This window comes from Odocoileus virginianus, chromosome 27 (assembly GCF_023699985.2).
Source record: "Odocoileus virginianus isolate 20LAN1187 ecotype Illinois chromosome 27, Ovbor_1.2, whole genome shotgun sequence".
NCBI classification, from domain to species: Eukaryota; Metazoa; Chordata; class Mammalia; order Artiodactyla; family Cervidae; genus Odocoileus; species Odocoileus virginianus.
The window spans coordinates 25,105,619-25,126,808 of record NC_069700.1 but is presented as its reverse complement, the minus strand read 5'-3'; the positions used below and the strand labels follow the sequence as shown (position 1 = coordinate 25,126,808).

The 21,190-nt window shown below is 44.2% G+C and overlaps 1 protein-coding gene across 5 annotated transcripts in view; it reads left to right on the top strand.

Moving 5' to 3' along the window:
• The first annotated feature begins 9,921 nt into the window (after positions 1 to 9,921).
• RUNX2 (RUNX family transcription factor 2) overlaps positions 9,922 to 21,190 on the top strand; it is a 250,764-nt gene continuing 239,495 nt past the window's right edge. Inside the window, exons 1-2 of one of the 5 annotated variants that reach the window (XM_070456355.1) lie at positions 9,922 to 10,759; positions 19,435 to 19,591. In XM_070456355.1, the coding sequence (XP_070312456.1) occupies positions 10,394 to 10,759; positions 19,435 to 19,591 (523 nt within the window). In that variant the 5' untranslated portion in view covers positions 9,922 to 10,393. The remainder of the gene's footprint in view (positions 10,760 to 19,434; positions 19,592 to 21,190) is intronic. The other 4 variants (XM_070456354.1, XM_020884875.2, XM_020884872.2 and 1 more) reach the window with 4 other exon arrangements.

The following is a 21,190-nucleotide window of genomic DNA, read 5'->3' as shown; positions in this document are numbered from 1 at the left end:
AGGGGGCACAGGTTGAATCCCTGGGTGGGGAACTAAGATCCCGCATGCCATAAGCATGGCCAAAAAATAAAATAAAACAGGATTGGACCCTGTTTTGTAGGCTCTTCTGTCTCACCCTCCTACTGGCCTTGCTCAGAGAAATTTCCATTTAACTCTTCTGTTTGGACCAAGAAGGGTGAATGGGCTAGAATAGGAGGATGAGGACCAGCAGCAAGGCTTCTAGAAGCAGCTTAAATATTCTCCTTCCTGTATATTGGTACAAAGGTGGGGATCATGGTCCCATGGTCCTTTGTGACCTAGCTGTAAGTAGTTTAGCCAACTTTATTTCCCTACTATGTTACAATATTCCCTTCTAGACAGGATAGTCCCTTTAATGTTGCAACAATTTTTTTCCACTTTGACTTAACACTGGATTTTCTAAAAATACATCAAAGACCTTTAAATCTGCTCAGAAGCAATAATTAAGTAAATTTGGGAAATAGTATGTTCTAGTTTCTTTTCATGGAGTTTCAAGATGCATGTAGCATAATACAAGCTGGGAGAAAATTGGCAATACCATGTCTATTTATTTGTTTCATCCAGTGTTTGTTGGTTTATTTTGCTGTAGAAAGATAGCATTGACTAGTCTCTGACTTCAAGTACAATAAGTCAGCATTGTCTAATCCGGCTCCCTGGCATTCTTGGGTTGGTAGCATTTTGCTCTCCACATCCTGCAAGATACCTATCCGCCTTCCCTGATGCCAGCTTTTTATCAGATCTAGGCATGGGGCAGCTCTGGAATTTTTGCGTGTGATTTTATTTATGTATATTTTTTCACTTGAGTTTTTATTTGAGTGTAGTTGCTTTACAATGTCATATTCATTTCTGCTGTACAGTAAAGTGAGTCAGTCACACATGCGCATATATCCCCTGCTCCTTGGATTTCCTTCCCATTTGGTCACCACAGAGCACTGACTAGAGTTCCTGTGTCATACGGTTGGTTCCCATTAGTTATCTCTTTCATTCATAATAGTGTATATATGCCAATCCATATTTCCCAATCCATCTCATCCTCTGCTTACTCCTTTGGTATCCATACACTTGTTCCCTATGTCAGTTCTTCAATTTCTGCTTTGCAAATAAGTTTATCCATACCATTCTTCTAGATTACACATATATGTGTTCATATAGGATATTTACTTTCTCTTTCTGACTTCACTCTGTATGCCAGCAAGTCTCTAGGTCTATCTGTGTGTGCGCTAAGTTACTTCAGTTATGTCTGATTCTTTGTGACCCTATGGACTATAGCCCACCAGGCTCCTCTGTCCATGGGAGTCTCTAGGCAAGTATGCTAGAGTGGGTTGCCATGCCCTCTTCCAGGGGATCTTCCTTGGCTAGGGATCGAACGCGCATCTCTTATGTCTCTTGCATTGGTAGGCGGGTTCTTTACCACTGGTACCACCTGGGAAGCCCCTAGGTCCATCTAGCTCTCTGTAAATGGCACAATTCCATATTTTTAATGGCTGAGTAATATTCCGCTATATATATGTGTACCACATTGTGGACTGTGGGATTTCATGAGAGACATCAAGAGGACTCTGGGGAGAAAATATTGACCCATTTAACCTATACTCTCTGTCCACTCCATACCTTCTCTTAAAAATATACATCATCTTTTTTTTGTCATCTCTTAAAAATATATGCCTTTTTTTTTTTTTCCCTCTCTGTGCAGCTTGCAGGATCTTAGTTCCCCAACCAGGGATTAAAAGTGGCCCTAGCAGTGAAAGAGCCAAATCCTAACCCTCGGATCACCAAGGAATTCCTAATGTCTTCTAAATGTAGATTTATCATATCTCTTCAGTTCAGTTCAGTCGCTCAGTCATGTCCGACTCTTTGTGACCCCCTGAATCGCAACACGCCAGGCCTCCCTGTCCATCACCAACTCCCGGAATTTATTCAAACTCATGCCCATCGAGTCAGTAGTGCCATCCAGCCAACTCATCCTCTGTTGTCCCCTTCTCCTCCTGCCCCCAATCCCTCCCACGTCATACCTCTTAGGTAGAGATAAATTAAATAGATGTAATGTAATGTTGGAAATGCTCATCTTATAATGACCCAAATGGAGTGACCCAAAATGGAAACCACTGTAAACAAGTACATTTTGGAGGATAGAAAATGTAACCCCCACTCTATCCATCTGGAAAAACTGAGGAAAGTGAGACCACAAAGCACTTTTAAAGAAATTCAAATATTTTGTATTTTGCAATAAGCTCTTTTAAATTATGTTCACATAGTAAGTTGGACAAGGCAAGTTTACTATAAGGAACTATTGACTATAACAATGGACTGGAGTCAGAAAAAACTGGCTAGGAAGAAGTCAAGAGAATTCTTAAGACTATAGGAAGAAGAACATCCACTACCCTCAGGACTGAAATAGCATAACCTAGAAAGAGTCGCCCCTCCACACCTTCCCTGGGGCTGAGATACAGATCTCATTGGGAGAACACAGCCTTGACTCACTACAGGGCACAGACGTTGCAGTGGTGGAACTTGCTGGAAATCCGCCCTCTAGGGTGCTAGGGAAAGCTGTTTCCAAGCAGGTGTCTTGCCAGAGGCATGCCAATACAAAACAAAGGTGGAGGATGCTGGGAGAAAATGCTGGGTGCTGCTGGCCGCTGACTGTGCACGACAGGGGCCTGGCACTGGAGAAACCAACTTTGCTAGAGCAGCCAAGCTCTGGGGACGTGTGTATTGCTGGAGCTGTGAGCTGAAGAAGCTATACTTGCCGGGTTGGGGCAACCTGTTCTCTGTAGAACACGAGAGAATCAGGAAGTAAAACCATTTCCCTCTGTAACGTTTCTCCACCGCCCCCTACTGACAAAATGTTGATGTCAGCGGGTAAGAAGAAATATTTAAAGGGCCCAGATCCATTTTCACAGAGCTGGTAAAACAGTTAAATTTGAACCTGAAAGGCAATATGTTGATTATTGGCACCCTTGGGGAAGAAAAATGATCTAGAGAAAAATTGTGAAAATTATGGGAGTGTGATGAACAGATCTCACCCAACAGCTTCCTCGGTGGCACTGTCGGTAAGGCATCCACCTGCAATGCAGGAGACCTGGGTTCAATCCCTGGGTCGGGAAGATCTCCCGAAGAAGGAAACGGCAACCCACTCCAGCATTCTTGCCATGGAGAATTCCAAGGACAGAGAAGCCTGGCAGGCTACAGTCCACGGGGTCTCAAAGAGTCAGACATGACTGAGCAACTAACACACACACACACAACACAACAACGACAACAGGATAATTTAGGGGAATCATGTGACGTGAAACAAGAGAAAAGAATCATCGAGTATTGACCATGGCTAGATGGGAAAAGGGAGAAGGCAATGGCACCCCACTCCAGTACTCTTGCCTGGAAAATCCCATGGACGGAGGAGCCTGGTAGGCTGCAGTCCATCGGTTGCTAAGAGTCGGACACGACTGAGTGACTTCACTTTCACTTTCACACATTGGAGAAGGAAATGGCAACCCACTCCAGTGTTCTTGCTTTGAGAATTCCAGGGACGGGGGAGCCTGGTGGGCTGCCGTCTATGGGATCACACAGAGTCGGACACGACTGAAGTGACTTAGCAGCAGATGGGAAAAAGAAAGTGTTTTTTCTGAGAAAATCTAGTTCAGGAAATCCTGGGGGAAAACACTGGAGAAAGAGTTTCTGGGTATGAAATAAAGAGGAAAAAAATAATTAGGATGGTGACCCAGAACTGGCATCCCCTAGGACTGCAGCTAAGAGAACCAAGTTGGATTATTTCTATTCTGTTCTTTTTTCCTCTTCTATTTTTCTTTCCTCTCTTGTTGGGAATTTAAATTTCTCAGACTGTGCAAAGGCTGATTTTGTACTTTGTTATATGGACTAAGACTGTTATGATTTATATTTCTTACCCTGATGGAAAGTTGGAGAGAGGGGACAAATAGTTCAGGCTACCATCCCGAAGTCTAGAGTGAAACTTCAGAATTGTAGGCAGTAGGATTAGAGTTAGATAGCAACTCTATTTCTTTGGTGTCCAGAAGGTAAAATGCAAGCACATCAATACAGAAATAGATTACTATGGGAAACCAGTTTTTAGGGTGTTTTTAGATGCTTCATCACAGACTTTTATAAGGTTTTACATATAATTTTCCACTACTTCTTGGAGATCACTGCCACTGACACAGGACAATCGCCAACATGAAAATACTAAAGGGCTGATTTAAGAAAATAAGTTTTATTTCTCTGACTTCTAGGTAATAAATGAGATTCTTCTTACAAATTATGTTGTCACCTCAGGTAGAGAGGGTGTCATTTAGGAAGCTGATCTTTTTGTCAAACATAACATGTACCACTCTAGTCCGTGTCGCTCCTGGCATACAATTAGGCAGGTGCTCCATAAATGTGGAAGATCACATGGCAAGCGTCAGCCTTTTTATGACAATGCTGCACTCTCTTATAAATGCCTGAAAATGGCCTGTGGGAATGCTAACTGGAGCAACAAGGAAAAGTTTACTATGCTAAGCCCCCCAACTACAAAACACTTCATCTCTTGTTACAGCCATGCAAATTTTTATAGGTTCACTGAGAAAGGGAAAAACTGAGTGAGTTTACAACAAACCACATAGTATTGAACTGTATAAAAATAAAAATTTAAAAAGTCAGAAAGCTTTGGGATCACGTAAGTTATGAAGCTAACTGTCTTAAAAGTATAAATGTGCTATGCTTAGTCGTGTCTGACTCTTTGCGACCCCACGGACTGTAGCCCTCCAGGCTCCTCTGTCCATGGGATTTTCTAGGCAAGGATACTGGAGTGGGTTGCCATGCCCTCCTCCAGGGGATCTTCCCAACCCAGGGATTGAACCCAGGTCTCCCACATTGCAGGTGGATTCTTTGTCATCTGAGCCACCAGGGAAACCCAAGAATACTGGTGTGGGTAGCTTATTCCTTCTCCAGGGGAACTTTCCAACCCAGGAACTGAACCAGGGTTTCCTGCATCTCAGGCCCTGTGAAAATCTTGTATACCATAAAATTCTTGGTAAGCTCATTTACGTTTCTTGTGTAATCGTCTATAAAACAGATGGAATAAACCTATGCAAGCCTTATGTATTTTTTTCATGTTCAGATGACATGTAAATTTCTTTACCCCTTGCTCATCTATGCAGTTAATGTACTCCCACTGTGAAGGATGCTGACATATAAAGGTGTGCTAGATGAGGGTGCTTAAACAGCTAGGGAAAAATTATTAACTCCTCATTCTGTTTTGGCACATCCAAAATGATTAAGTGAAAAATATTAGTCTAACTAAACATTTTATACAGAAAAGAGTAAGCTACTTTTTAGAGCTGCTATATCCTGCTGTATCCTGCTGCTGTATCCTTCTCAGGGCAGGGATTGGCAAACTTTCTCTGTTAAAAAACAAAACAAAACAGATATTAAATATTTTAGGCTTTGCAGGCCACGTAGTCCTTTCCATAACTACACATTTGTATGAATAAAACTGTGGACACTGAAATTTGAATTTATATCAGATTCATATGTCATGAGTATTATTCTTCTCCCAGTTGTTTTCTATCTGAAAATTCAAAAACCTCAATTTGTGGATCATACAAAAATAGGCGTTGGGCCAGATTTGGCCTATGGACTGTAATGTGACAATTCCTGGCCTACTGGCAATGCTACTTCTGCAAGAGCTGAGTGAATTTCACTAAGTCCAAAGGAAAACTCTGTAAAGATGGTCTTGTTTACAAGGTTTTCCCATCCAACCATTCAAAACTTTAGCGATCATCAATATGTCATGATTTTTCACTGCATGTCTGAAAGGTTGTCCCACTTCATCAGCTGACCCACTGAAAACTAGTTGACGATTTTACAGTGACTTTTTCACTTTTCATCAAGAAAAAATATATATAAAATGATTTAGCAATTAGAAGAGAAAACCTGAATGAAAGAAGCACAGCTTCTGGTCTCAGTTTTGAGAATTCAGTTCTTTCACTAGATAAATAACTTGACTGTTTCACATCTCATTTTCTTTGTCTGGAAAGTCAGGATTTCCAGGTGTTGTTACTAAACAGTTACATTAAATGTTAAAGGAGATGGAGGGGAAAATTATGCCTGTATTTTCTGGAATAGCTACATGTTCAGAAAAATGTGTGTTTTTAAATGCCATAACGTAGAACAGAAGAGAGGCATATTTCTGAAGAGGAATCTATTGGGTGATTTATTCTGAACATTTTGAGGTAGAAAAAAAAAATTAAACCCAAGAGTGAGCTCATGCAAACTACAGCACAAAATACACACATGTAAAATTTCACAGTTTCCCTCTGTGCCTACTATTACCAGGAGAGGTTCAGTTTAGGGGTCTGTAAAAATGTTTTCTTCCTTTAAGAATAACTCTCTGAGCCAAGACATCATCAGTTCCAGGCTCAGTCAGCTCCAGTTGAAAGTGTGAATGTTCAGCAAGAGGATATTTTTGAAAGGAGACTGAAAATCTGCTGTGCCAGATACCTGAAACGTTGTTAGGGTATTCAGTGGAAAATTTCATTTCCACATTATAAATAACTGTAGGATATTTTAAGGGATCCAAGACTAGTAACTTCCAAGAGTTGCTTATATTAGCTCCACTGAAATGTGAAAAGAAGGGAGGATGTCCAAGGACAGGCTATAAAGCTGAATTACCGGATATGATTAATTAAAATAAATAATTCAACATTGATTAAATCACCCTTAAAATCCCCAGTCAAAGCACCCAAACATTGAGGCCTGCATATTTTGCTATCCACTAAGTAAAACAAAACAGCAATGAAGAAAGAGGAAAAGCCCCCAAAATGATTACTTAAGTTCAATTGCCCTAGAGGTTCTTATTCAAAAAAGAACCCGCCTGGTCGCCCAAATTCGAAATACTGTTACTTAGCGTCACTACATTTTCTGGTAGTCGCCGGTTCTGCGGATTTCCAGGGAGAAGGACAACCCCAGAGAAGACAGCATAACACCGACTGTGGTATTAATAGTGAAATTTTATCTCCCTTGACCACAGAAATAATCAGCTTCCGTTAACTTCTCTCTTCCTTTGCAGCCCCTACACATTAAAAAAGGCAACAAACCAAATCAGAGATCTTTGATAGACTGAGGTACAACGTGCCCGAAATAAAACTGTCCCGCTGAAAGGCAAAAAAAAAAAAAAAAAAAAAAAGAAAGAAAGAAAGAAAGAAAAAGAAAAGTCCTGTGTATGAGTTGTGTATGTGTATTTCTGTATCGGCGTGGGGATGTGTGAGCGTGTGTGCCCCAGTGCCTGTGACTAAGTGGAGGCAGGGGTGGGGGGAATAAGGTAGAAAATTAATGCAAGCAATCTGGTCTCTCTTCTGTCTTTTTGAGGGGTAAGCCTGGCTTCCCTTTGCTGGTCCGCCGCGTGCGGCTGGGGAAGACCCGACCCTCGTGCGCGCCGGTGGCGCGGCGGTGTCCAGGGTTAGAGCTCTCCCCTGTGACCGAAAAGATAATTAAAAATCGCACGCGCCGGAGACAGCACCGTTCCTCGCTGCGCATCAAGTCCGTAGTGATAAGTGGGTTCTCACCCCCCGCTGGCGCCCGGGCTCAGAGCCAGTAGTCTGGGGTCGAGGAGTAGGTTGGGCAGGGGGGTGTCCTAGCAGGTGATGCAGAATGAGTCACGCGGGGGCGCGGCGGCTAGGCTCGAATCTGCGGGGGTTTGGGGAGGAGAGGCGGGAACGCGAAGAGAAACTTGGGGAAGGAGAAGTCGGACGAGGAAGGCGTGGAGTTGTCGATGGGGAAAGGGAAGGTAAAAATAAGCCCCAAAGAGGAAAGACGGAGCAGTGTCCCTTGAACCCCATCCTTACCCCCGTGACGGAGCTCGCCTAGCCTGGCCATCCCCGCCCCCGCCTCCGCTCTCACTGTTGGAAGCCCCTTAGTCGAAGGAGCATCTTTTTAGAGGGCATCTCTTTAGTGGTCCCCAAACCAGGCAACTACAGCCCTCCAAGTTCATCTTGCTCTTGAAATAGGCTCAGAGTCCTGGACAGGCACCGGGTCCCCTCTGCCGCGGCCACGACGCTCTCTCTTCCAGGCCCTTTCAAAGGCGCAGACCCCCCCCCCCAAGCGCCGGTTGGGCGCGTGGAAGCGATGTTTTAAAAACCAGGAGGGAGGGTCGTGGCAGGTCGCTACCAGGGTGAGAGAGGCGTTTGCGCAGAGCAATAAAAACGCCGATTAATGGGTATGTGAATTGGTTTAAATAAGATGGGGGTGGGGTGGGGATGAGTGATGACTCAACTATCTTCCTGAATACTCCGAAGAGGAGGCACTATAACTTTTCATTTCTTTTATAATGTCGCTTATTACTGTGTAGTGTCAGTTACCCTGTTAGGCATCTTTGAAACGTTGGCAACGGATGATTCTTCTTACAGACACGTTTTCAAGCTTTGAGAGGTTTAAAGGAGATTGACAGCCAGGAACTTAGTAGTACAGTTCGAGGAGGGGAAACAGCCCGGTGCCCCCTTCTTAGGGGTGCAATAGCCTCAAGCGGATTTCCCGGCTTCTGCGGGCGCCGCACATTGTTTTATTTGTTTTGAAGGCTCAGAGTTTGAGGCTGGTCGGAGACACCCACGTGCTTCTGACTCTCATCAGCGTAATGATCGCCTTAGCCAGAGTCGTGTCTATATAAACCACAAAAACCTAATCATTAGAAATCCCAGCCTCCAAAAACCACATTTTAGGTAAAACTGCTGCTTTTTTTCTGCGCTCCTTCATCCTCTCGACCACAACTTTTTGGGGGATCCAAAGTCGCTTTTTAAACCCACATTGGGAAATAAATACATAAATAAATAGCCATTGAAACATTTTGAATATTTTATTTTGTACTTTTAATTTTTTTCCCCCGGGACTGGTGGGGGAGAAAGTGAAGACCTTAGACCTAGTTTTAGATGCAGAATAGACAATAAAAGTTTGAAATTCATGGAAAACTGCTGGGGTTTTCCCCCAGCAAGGGTTTTTGCAACTTATTTTAATCATCAAGCTGACAGTTTTCCAGTCCTTAAAAAAACTCATTCTTGTTCTCTAGGAACGACTAGTTTGAATATAGAAGAAAAAAGTGTCCAACACCCACTTGAGTTTCTAAAACTATTTTGACAAGTGTCCCCTCCATCCCAATTTTTTGTGTCACTTAAGTGAAAAAAAAAGAAAAAGAAACACACCCAAACCCTGCAAAATCTTTTTTTTCCCTCGGGAGCCGCTCCGGCAGAGGTGGGGGGTGGGGGGGGGGGAGTAGGGTGGGGGAAGGGTGAAGAGTGCTGAGAAGTCAGCACAGACGCTCAAGAATTTTCCTTCCTCCTCTCCTGAAGTTAAAACGAAAAATAACGACAGTCAGATCAGCCAGCGGCTCTTTGGCATCTCAGCTTCAATCTCCCTAGACCAAGAAGGGGGTTCCTTGGCCTGGGAGGAGAGGGCGAGAAGCAAGAAGACGCGACCCGGCGAGATCCCGCTAACCCGGGGCCGCCTCTCTCGGCTTCCGAAGCTGCGCGCGGCGTCCCGGGGGCTCCTTCTCGTGGCCGGCGGGCGGCGGCAGCGGCTGCGATTCGCAGCCTCGAGATCCGTTGCCCCGAGATCCGCTGCCCGCGACTTACCTCCTGGCACCTCGAAGCGCGAGGGTCAGGGGAGCTTTGCAAAGAGCAGGAGGGAGTGGATGCGAGGAGGTGGCGGTGAGAGGGCGAGAAGAGGAGAAGGGAAAGGAAGGAGCCGGACCGGGGAGCCGGGCTGGCAGCCGCCGCGGGAGGAATCTGAGTGCGCAGCCGGCGCGGGGGGAGCGGCGGCCGCCGCGGAGGAGGCGGCGGCGGCGGCAGCGGCGCGGGCGGGCGGGCGGCGGCGCGGACGCCTGCAGCTGGGTAGCTGCGCGGCGCGGAGCGGAGCGGAGCGGCGGTGGCGGGCAGCGCGCGGCGATCCTGGCCTCGGGGCTGGACTGCTGAACCCACTGGGCTCCACCGCCGGACTGGAACTGGGAGGGGGCGCCAGCGCACCCAGGACGCGGTGCCCCAGGGGACCCGACTCCAAGTTGCTGCAGACTGAAGCCTCCCGCCTGCCCCGGCCAGACACGTCCCGGTGCCCGTTCGCAGCTGCCACCGGGGTGTTCCAAAGGCTCCGTCAAGACCTGCGCCTCTCGGGTCTCCCCACCCGCCAAGCCGATTGCTCTGCAACGCCGCCGCTGGCTCCCGTCAGACTCCGCCCGGCAGTCGGCTTCATCGAACTTGATTTCTCACCTCCTCAGCCCCATCACCTCCAGCCCCTTTTCCCCCGTCTCGCCTCCACCCCCCCAATTTCCTCCTCCTCGCCCCTCATTTCCACCCTCCTCCCCCTCCCCCGGCCACTTCGCTAACTTGTGGCTGTTGTGATGCGTATTCCCGTAGATCCGAGCACCAGCCGGCGCTTCAGCCCCCCCTCCAGCAGCCTGCAGCCCGGCAAGATGAGCGACGTGAGCCCGGTGGTGGCTGCGCAGCAGCAGCAGCAACAACAGCAGCAACAACAGCAGCAGCAGCAGCAGCAGCAGCAGGAGGCGGCGGCGGCGGCAGCGGCGGCGGCGGCGGCGGCGGCGGCGGCCGCGGTGCCCCGGTTGCGGCCGCCGCACGACAACCGCACCATGGTGGAGATCATCGCTGACCACCCGGCCGAACTCGTCCGCACCGACAGCCCCAACTTCCTGTGCTCCGTGCTGCCCTCGCACTGGCGCTGCAACAAGACCCTGCCAGTGGCCTTCAAGGTAAGAAACTGCGGCCGCCCCCCGCCCCGCCCGCCCCCGGCTCGGCGCCGCGGGACCTGCCCGCAGGCGTCACGGAGCCCGCGGGGGCCCGGGTCCCGACCCGGGAGGCCTCAAAGGCTCCTACCTCGGTGGCTCCGACCTGAGGGACCCCTGTCTGGCCCTCTTCCTCGGGACCCCCCAGCTGGACTCGCCGCGTTAGTGATCCCGCACAGATCCTTCCCACTCCAACTTGTGCGCGCAGCCACCACCGTCGCCCGTGTCCCCCTCTATCCGTTCATCACCCCTCGAGCCTCCCGGCCAACGTCCCGACCCACTCCTCTGAGCCGATCTCCCCTCCCCCAGGAGTCCCCCGGTGCCCACTCTCGGCGCCGCCGCCGGGACGAGCTCCACCCCGCCCCCCACTCCTCCGGGGCTAGGATACCCGGCGTTCTCCCCTGAGACTCCCGCGCCCTGGTCCCCGGCATCCCGGCCGAGCCTGCACCGCGGGCCGCCGCGCCGCCCCTCCTCGGGATTCCGCGAGCTCCTACCCTCTCATCCCCTCCCACCCGAACGCCCTCCGCGGGTCTCGTCGCCCCCTTCTCTGACCGGCTTGCGCCTTGGCTGTCCCGGCCCTTCCCGGGCTCGGGGGCCGCTGCTAGTGGGGTGCCGGCGCCGGGCGTTCGCGCCCGGGGCGGGGCGCCGGGTGCCGGTTGCTGGCGGCGGCGCGTGGGCCGCATTACGGGTGTCCGAGAGGGTCCGGGCAAACTTTGGGACCCGAGGAGCGAGTGATGGGAAGACGGGACGGGGGCGTCCTCTCAGCCTGCAGACCCGCGCCGATTCCCGCTACGGAGGAAGGCGGGGCCGCCGGGGTCGCCGCGCGCCCGGAGGCGGGGGAGCCCGGGAGACCCGGGAGCCAGACCCTCGAGTGCGAGGCGGCGCGGGCCAGGGGAGGGGGCGGGGGCTCGCCGCGCCGCGAGGCTGAAGGGAAACCTGCGAAATGCCTTCGGCTCGCCCGCCTGGAAAACTGAGGTGACACTGAGATTCGCCTTATTCTTTCTTTTAAGGACTGAGACCCCAAAGGTCCTTCCCGCTTCTGAGAGGTAGTGGGAGGCTCGGGTCAGCGACCTGGGCGCCGAGGCAGTGGCTCCCAGGCTGGAGAGCACCCCCCGCGCGTCCCGCCGCGGCCTCCTCGGTCCGCCTGGCCCGTTAGTTGGAGGGAGGATGTCAGCAGTCCCGAGTCGCGGGCAGCGGCTCGGCAGGTTGAGGGTTTGAGGGTCCGGAGTCTCTCTGTGATGCAATTGGGGTCCCCCCGTCCCCGGCAGCCCTCGCCCCCTCGCAGAGCCCCCAGGGCCGGGAGCGTCCCGGGTTGCAGGAGAGACTGGGTACCCGGCCCTGCCTCCTCAAGGGATTAGGCGCTTGGGATGGAGGGGGTGGTGAGCCAGACGCGGAGGAGAGGGCTCGCAGAAAGATGCTTCCGGTCCAGTCTAGCCTCTGAACCCGCGAAGGTGGGCCTGGGTCCCATGGGTTCTGGCATTGTGGAGAGCAGGGTAAACCAGGCCTTGGGGTGGGGGGGAGGGGGGAGGGAGGAATCCCGCCAGTTCCTCCCTTGTGGACCCTGGGGCCAAACTCCCACGGGCCACTGGCAGTTCCCTGCTGTTGACCAGCCCCCTGCCCCACGCACCAATTCAGATTCCGTGTGTGGGTGGGGTGGAACGAAAGAGGAGTCCAGGTCAATTAGAGCTGGTTATCTCGCTAGGTCTTCTATCAGAGCAGGAATCAGAATGAATTATTATGGAAAGGGGATGTTGCATTCTGGGGCAAGTTTCATTTTGCAGTTGGCTCAAGAAACGTGTGTGTTTTAACCGTCCCATTTCTCCTTTTATAAACCACCCATTTTGAAGGTTAAGCGTTCCTTCCTTGAAATATGGAAAGCTCAGAATATAGGTGAATCGTAGAAATGTGGATTTTCACGTGAGAGATATCTTTTACAATTCATCGTCCAAGGGTCCAGAATTTTCTACTTAGCCTTATGTGAGAGTGGAAATTTGTTTCCACCCACCTCTCCCTCCCCCACAGATCCCCTCAAAACACAAACAAAAAGCCCTGGACGAAAACTGCAAATAATAAAAATAAGTAGATATTATATATGTAAAATGCCAGAAGTCAGGATATGAAAAAATTAAGGCTCTAGATGTTTGATATTCTGCATTCCGTTAGTTTTGCTAAACATGGTTTTAAGGTATAATGTCTTGAACTCTACTCTTGCATTTATGGTGTTGAATTGATTCTGAGCATTAATACTTTGACTAGAAAGGCTCTTTTTGGCATAAAGATAGAATGCAATTTAGTTTGAGCTGTTCTCAGATGTTTTGGCTATCTTTAGGTTTTCTCACTACCACCCTTTTAAAATTATTTTGAAAATAAATTGCTTTCTCTGTTTTTCATCATACTTATTTTTAATTATAGAGTAATTTTACTTTTAACCAGTAAACAAAACCATAGATAACACATGGCCATATTAAATTGAATGTTTTAATTTGTATTAACTGAAAGATAAATTGAATTAACCTAAAACTTGACTCATGTTTTCCCACCTCCCTAAACTTGTGTTTAACAAAATTCAAATAGTGGCTTACAGCTGACATCCACTCAGTATAGAAGTTTTGTCTCTACTGAAAAAGGATGTGTAGATACTCGGAACATCCAGATTTTGACAGTATTTTTTGTTTGTTTGTTTTCATCTGAATGTTAGTAAAATCAACCTCTTTTTACCTTACTTTCGAGATAAAAGCCTGTGAGCGGTAGACTTTCTAGACTCTTGCAACATAATCAAATACATCTGCAAAGAAGTAATATGAAGAAGTCTCAGTTTTAAAAGTGGTGACAGCAATTTGGCTATCATATTCAGAGCTATGTACAAAGTAAATTATAGTGTTGTTGGGTAGATAGCAGACAGGTAAATATATTTAATATAGAACTTAATTGTTGAGAAGTCTGGTATTCAAATCAATATAATATTTATTGAGCCCATATTTTATGCCTGTGACACTGAGCTCTGCAAAGTAGAAGATCAGAAATGAATTCAGTAGACTGTGTTTTGATATGTTAACTTAAAGCAGTGCTTCAAAATGATATTGGTAGTGTATTGCATTAAGACATGTCATGTACTGGCGTTGTTCATCTGATCTTGTTTTGGAATTATACGAGAGTACTTAATTCATTTATACGCTGACATGTAAAAGTGCAAAAACAACTTGTATGCTTTAAACTACACCAAGTTGTTTATTAGCGTTATATTTTTAACAAAGTTCTGCAGTTTTGAAATGTTCAGTCCTCCCAGGTGTCAAGGAAATGGAAATAAATATTTTTAACGTTTTTCTCAGGTGTATGTCACTGAAAGCTTAAAATAGTTAAGGCATACTATTAGAGGATCCCAGGCCCTTTCTGTCCTGGGTAGTTGCAGTGATGAGAAAGCGATATGCAAATTCATTGTATTAGTTAATGGTCAGGTAGAAATAGTGGGGAGAACATGTTAGCCCTGTAGTCAGTAGCACCCTTGTAAGTTAGGCGTCTATCAGCATTTTTATCCTGAAGCTTGGTGTTTGGGGTTCGTAACTCAGTTGCTTTAAATAGCTTCAAGCTGAAACACAATGCAGAAATTTTAAGTCCAGATGTGTATTTTAAAGTTAAAAGTAGTGTAAGACTATTGCACTGCTTTAAGTTAGTGGACACTAGTCTGTATATTTACCCGGATCATATGTTTTTCTGGCAGTGTTAAAGAAAGAAAACACCTTTTTCGATATATGATATATTGTTCATAGTTAATTCTGCATGTTTAATAATACCTTTCAGTATTTGTCACAAGTAGGGTTTCAAAATGATGGAGCAATTTCTATTTGAAAATAATTTTTTTGACATCATTGGCCATTTTTCTCTTCATAAGCAAGTATGTAGCTAATACCTATTTGACATAATGAGTTGTATTTTCCTTACATAGTGATCAGATTTTATGTTTGTGTCTTTTTAATGTAATTATACCCAAACAAAGAAAACAGGTTTTTAAGCCTGTTAAAACTTTGCTAAACCTACTCTGAGTTGCTGTGCAAAACTGTGTACATCATAATAGATTTCAAGTTGTTTGAAGACAGGCTTATTTTTATGTTACGCCTTTAGATGCAAGAAAAATTATTTAAAATTAAAAATTTTAGGATTGAGTATATATAAAACTTAATGGTCAGGTAATGGAAACAAATAGTTTTAGATGAAAAAGAAATAAAAAATTTAAAAAACTTGTATTTGAAAACAGGCATGATAAAATGTCATTCATTATTTTCATCCCTTTGGCATTGCTGTTTTTGTCTTTTTAGAATTCCAGAATATCCACTGTTTGATGCTCTAAATCAGCTTGATACATGGCTCGTGAATTTCTGGCTTAAACTGAAATAATTCCCATCAAATTTCTTTTTGACATCTAGTATAAAAATTAAGAAATGCTATTTTATATTGTATTTAATCTTTTCTCTATGGTTCAATCAGGTTTTTCTGAATTCTAGGTTAGAGTCTAAAAGTAACTAATATTTGTGAAACTTTGTGATTGTTTATTTAAAGTTGCCTTTAAATATTTGCCATAGGAATAAAACTTTTCCTTTCTGCAATTACTCCCTTACTTTTCTTTTTATTCCAAAGATAGATTTGGTCAGATTCTATCTTGAAAAATAATTATATTTCAATTTTGCTGCAAGTACAGTGTGTCCAAGTGATATTGGTCTTTAAGAGTAATTGATTAGTGAAGACTTGACTTCTGTCTATGGAAATGTCATAAGCAATTTAAATTTCCATAAAATAAGACCACAAAAACAATTTTAAGGGCCTGAGTTAATTCTCCATTGTTCCTCTCTCAGAGTAGCTCACAGATTTAGTCAGAGGAACCCTCATAAAAATTTTCAATAGCGTTTTTAGAGTTAAATATCCTTTTACTTTATTTTTCACAAGCTCTGTATCATGTGATTTAAATGCTAGTTATCGGTGAGGTGTGCTAAATAAAGGAACTTCTTTCTCTTCTGAAATGTCAGGACACAAAATTACTTCCCTCTTCCCCATGAAGTTTCTTGAATTGGTAGATTTTATGTTTGAAAAGCACCTAGAAAAGTAACTGTTAAAGTTTCATCACAGATTATTCTCTGCAGAACAGAACTTTTGTATTGGGTGGTGTGGAAACAAAATTTTGAGTGCTAAACTAACTAGTTAAAAGGTGATTTTTGATTGCTCTCTACCCCTTAAAATGTTTTCCATTGCTTGGGTTTGGTGCAGATGAAATGTGTAAAAATTTCTTGATTCTTTTGGTTTTCTTTTAGATAAACACAGTTGAGAATCTCCAAAGGAAACTTTTTAGCTTCAGAGATCTACTTCTTTTTTTTTTTTTTAAACCCTCAAACATATAATTACACTTCTGATTGATATAAAGTCAAATATATTCTCTGTATCTCCCTTTTTTTTTCCCTCAGAAAAACATTAGTCAATCTGATTTGGTAGAGTGAATAGCAGAAAAAAACCCCCCAAAACCAGTACATTTAGCTACTAAAATAGAATTCAGCCAAAACAGGAAAAGTTATCACTATATCTTGTTAGTTAGCATTTTTTTTCCAGGCCAAGTTATAAGCCTCATAGAAGACTCACACAATTTGTGATGACCTATTTGTTTTGTTGTTAAATGTGATACATAAAACATACCATTATTTAATATGGCCATTATTATACTGCTTAAGCAAAGAAAAATGGATTTATGTATTTCACTCTTAGGGATCTTTTCTTTCATATTTTCCCATATTGAATTAATTTTCCTTTTCTTCTAACTAAAAAAAAAAATCCATTATGTTAAAAATATGCAGTAAAATAATAATGTCCCAGAGCTCTAAAAAATCTTTATATTGGGGCAGATTTCTTCACTTTTTTTCCAGAAATTTTGCCAGCCTGGAGTGAAACTCATCAGCTGTCCTATATCTCTCAACAACACCAAAAAACATCTCAGGACATGAAGTAAAGAATTACATATTGAATGGAACCCTTTAAGGGTGCTTATAAGGAAAAGCCTGTGTTTAGCACACAGCCGACTTGGAACAGAAGTTAGCCTGCTCATCTTACTAAAAGCACATCATTATAATTATATTCTATACTTATGGTATATCTTCTACATTTTACAGACTTTAAAAAATTATCTCCATATATTGGAAAATTGTAGTTTCAGGAGATGAAGTTACTTGCAATCATGGCAGAAGGGTAACAGAGGTGGGGGAAAGAGGGGGGCCTCTTGATTTTTGGTGCATTAATTCTCTTCTAAGGAGTCCCAACTTTTCTGCCTTCATTAATACACTTACTGGTTCCATATTTACTTTGACATAGAAAGCCACACAGCAGGTGTTAAAACACAATATGCTGAGTGTAAAAAATGTCAAGCATTCAAATGAATACTGGCAAACACAGTCAGTTATTTCAGTATTTTTCAGATGTGCACATTTTTGGCCTTGTGACTTTGAAAATTTGATGAGTACTTTGCCCCCATCAGGGGTACAACGTTACCTGTGTTCAGTAGCTGCTTGAGGCACTAGATCAAGTATGCAGGAAGGAAGTCATGTTCTCATGGGATTTACCCTTGACCTGGGAGACTTCTCAGATTGAATAGAGTAACCATATATTCCGGGTAAAGGACAGTGGGCATGATTCCCTCTCCTCTGGGACGGAAAAAGTTGTCAGAAAACTAGTTTGGAGCAAGGGCATATTGCCTCTAGCTGGGAGTGCTGACTCAAATTTTAACTGGTTCTTTCACGGACTGTTGGCAGTGGGACGTGATGCTCTTTATGGAGCTCTTTCATTTATTCATTTCAAAAATATTTATCAAACACTTACTCTGTGTCAGGCATGGTTTTGAGAGCTGAGCATAGAGTGGTGAACAAGGCAGATGAAGGCCCTTGCCTCTTGTAATTTCTAGTCTCATATAATCTGGGCCCCTAGAGAGAATCTCTTAGCTTTGGGCTAGCATATCAAAGGGAGTAAGATGGCCATTCCTATATGTACATTGAAATGAGGATTATTTGAGTACAATGGGATGCTGTAGAAGTGGGTTCTATAATTTGAGGACAGCTTTAAGATTTTAAACCGAATAGCAGAGTACTAAAGGAGGCATAGAACTGAGAAACAGCCTAAAAGAACAGTAAAGGTGAAAAAAATATTGACTTTTTTTTTTTTGCTTTTGTTTGTTGCGTTGTTTCCCTGGCTGGAGCCAAGGGCAGAGTGGAGGGGTGTTGGAGCTGGCTTCCTTGGTGGGGGAAAGGCAGCTCTAAACTATAGTGATCATGTCTGTTTCATCATGCTGTAAGAAATCTGCTTTAATGAGAGTTATGTACAAATTATATTGGGAGCACGGAATTAAATGCTTTGGTTGGCTTTATGGACATCTTGACAAAAGAGGGAGGAACAGAAGGATGAGGGTAATACTTGCCAGACAGGCAGGCACACATGGGTATTGTCATTGGAGGATGGTGGGGTTACTGCAGTTGGAGCCATGGCTTAGTCACCGCAAGGGCATCTGGAAGCCGAATGAGTAAGAGATGGAAATCATCTGAATATTATAGGATCCTGGAAGTTAGCTGCGAGAAAGGATATTATTAAGACACAGGCCCTTGGTAATAGGTTTAAGAATAGTGTGTTTTATGTATGACAGCAAAGACTTTGCACCGACAGTCCCTTCCGGGCTCCATGTTAATCAGAGGCACCTATTTGCAAATTAGCCGACCCTGATTAAAAGTGTGTTCCCTGGTAGCAGTGAAAATGTTTATTAGCCTCAAAGACTGATTATTCTGGATCCTGAGTTTCCTGAGTTAGTTGGCTGCAGGTTAACTGCTGAAGATTAAGGAGGCAAGTATGTCATTCCTCCTTATGAGGAGGCAGATAGGATGAGACAGAGGTTTGGCTGAAGGTGCATTTTCTGTCTGTGCCACTCGTGTCAGTGATCATTTTCAGCCTGTTACGTGTCTCTACTCCTGTACCTAGACTAAGCTCATGACGGCTTTGTATACTCCACTGGGTCCCACCGCACAGTGGGCATTCTGTCATGCTTTGCAGTGTGAGTGAATGCTGAATATCCAGCTCAGAGTAAGGATATGAAGTGTAGTTCTGGATAAGACACCATATTTAGGTTTCCCTGTAGTCAGGAACTGTAGGGTTCCCCCTAAATATCTTCTCCCATAGAGCGGACCACACTTCCTTTTTTTGTGGGGCGGGGGGGGGGGGTGCCCTATGATCTGGCTGAGACCACACCTCAGGGTGCTCCAGGCTGCAGACAGGCGGTGCCTTAATATGCATGATGCAGTCTGCACATGGGGCATCAGCTTTCCTTCTGTGGCATAATTCCTATGGACAACTTAACATGGGGATTTAATAAAAATGTACATGTATTCTGTGAAGAGTCCAACAACAAATGAAGGAAACTTTTGCATGCCTTTGAAATGGGTGGGCCCTGAAACGTTGGTCTGTTTGAAGTGGCATCCGAACCCGTATGCAGATGCCTCGTTCCTGTCTGCCATTCCTGGTCTGGAGCACTAAGTCTTGATACAGTGCATCCTTTACGATGAGACTGTATTCTCAGTTCTTCAGCTTTTCTGATATGCCATTATTGCTGCTGTCTTTCCTGTTTTATGTAGGTGGTTGCCCTCGGAGAGGTACCAGATGGGACTGTGGTTACTGTCATGGCGGGTAACGATGAAAATTATTCTGCTGAGCTCCGAAATGCCTCTGCTGTTATGAAAAACCAAGTGGCAAGATTCAACGATCTGAGATTTGTCGGCCGGAGTGGAAGAGGTAGGTCTCTGATTTTTCATATGGATAGTGGAATAAACACGTTAGGATCCTCTGATGAAATGTAGGCTAAGTCTGTATACAAATCAGCACCTTCTACTGAATAGAATTACTGAAAGTTTTCTTTAAATACGTCCAGATGAGGTTGAGTGTTTTAGTGAGTACTCAGGCCTTTTTCATTTGTTTTATGATATTGAAAATTCAAACAATGTTTTCAGAAGGCCCAGTTCCTAATTTCACTGGGTGTGAGCATATGAAGTGGAAGGAAGAACAGTTGGAGGTTCAAGTTCTGAGTTATGAGGAGCCAAATAACTGCGTACATTCAGTGGCAAAGGGCAAAGGAAAGGGGGTGCATTGGATCAATTTCCTGGTAATATCAATTTTGCTCTAAGTTGTAGCAAGGACAGCTAGCATAATGCTCTTCACTTGTCACATATGTTACCTCTGTAGGATTTAATTTACTCCTATAGGAACTTATTTAAAAATCATAGGCTTTTATAGAAGGCTTTTCATTTGAATAAGTGAATAATGTATTACTTATGTTAGAATGACTATGTGGAATTGCCTAGACAGATGAATGATCGGGACTCTAAATATTTCCACATTATTTAAGAGTTTCCACCATCCATACCTCCCATTCAAATATTAGGAATCCTTAAAAAGATCATAAAAGGGAAAATAATCCCTTTTAGGGTTTTTGTAGCTGTTTCATAAATGCGGTTAATATTTTTTTAAAAAGGTCTCAAAGAAAACCAGATTTTGGCTTTTATTTACTTATTCTGTGGCAAGACTTTTAATCATCATTCATTAGAAGTATTATGTTCATTTACTGATTGATTGAATCTGACATTTCCATTTTAAGTATTTTGATGAGAAGAGGGAAAATAGACCACTTTAGGACTGCAGTGAAATAAATTATAAATAAATTATAAAGACCTGTGGAATGACTTCAACCTAGGTTTGTGTTAGGAAATGAGAAGCATCAATTTTTAAACCATGTCCAATAATTGCCCTTTAGTTTGGATCAGATGTCAAATTATTACCATTGTAAAAACTTGATAAGGGAAATTCATGCAAGACTGTTTCCGGTGAGTAGTTTTAGTTTACTTTCTAGGAACAGGGCCAAGAAGTTGTACTTTTTAACTTTAAAAAAAAAATGATGCATGCTAATGAGATACTGTCACTGAAGGTTTGAAATAAAATGAGAGCTTCTGGTAGAATCAAAACTCAAGGGGTTATCTCTGCATCAGGTTTAGTTCACTTTCATTAAAAGGAAAAAAAGATACATCTTATCTCACTCTTGACTGATTAGGTGTAAAGTGTGTATGTGTGTGTATTCATTTTTCCCCTCCGTTACTGTGCAGGCCCACTGTACAATTCAAATTTCTTTTTTTCTAGTAAGAATCAAGAGAAATTTGAACATGATGATTTACTTGTATCTTCTGAAGGGCATCTTTCTTCTCATGTAATATTACTTTGTTGAATTTTAGTATTTAGAAGACAGGCGCTATACATCATTTTACAGATACAAACTAGAGTTTTCATTTATCTTGCCTTTGTATGATACAGATGCTGCATAACTTTTCTCTGATCAGTTTGAGA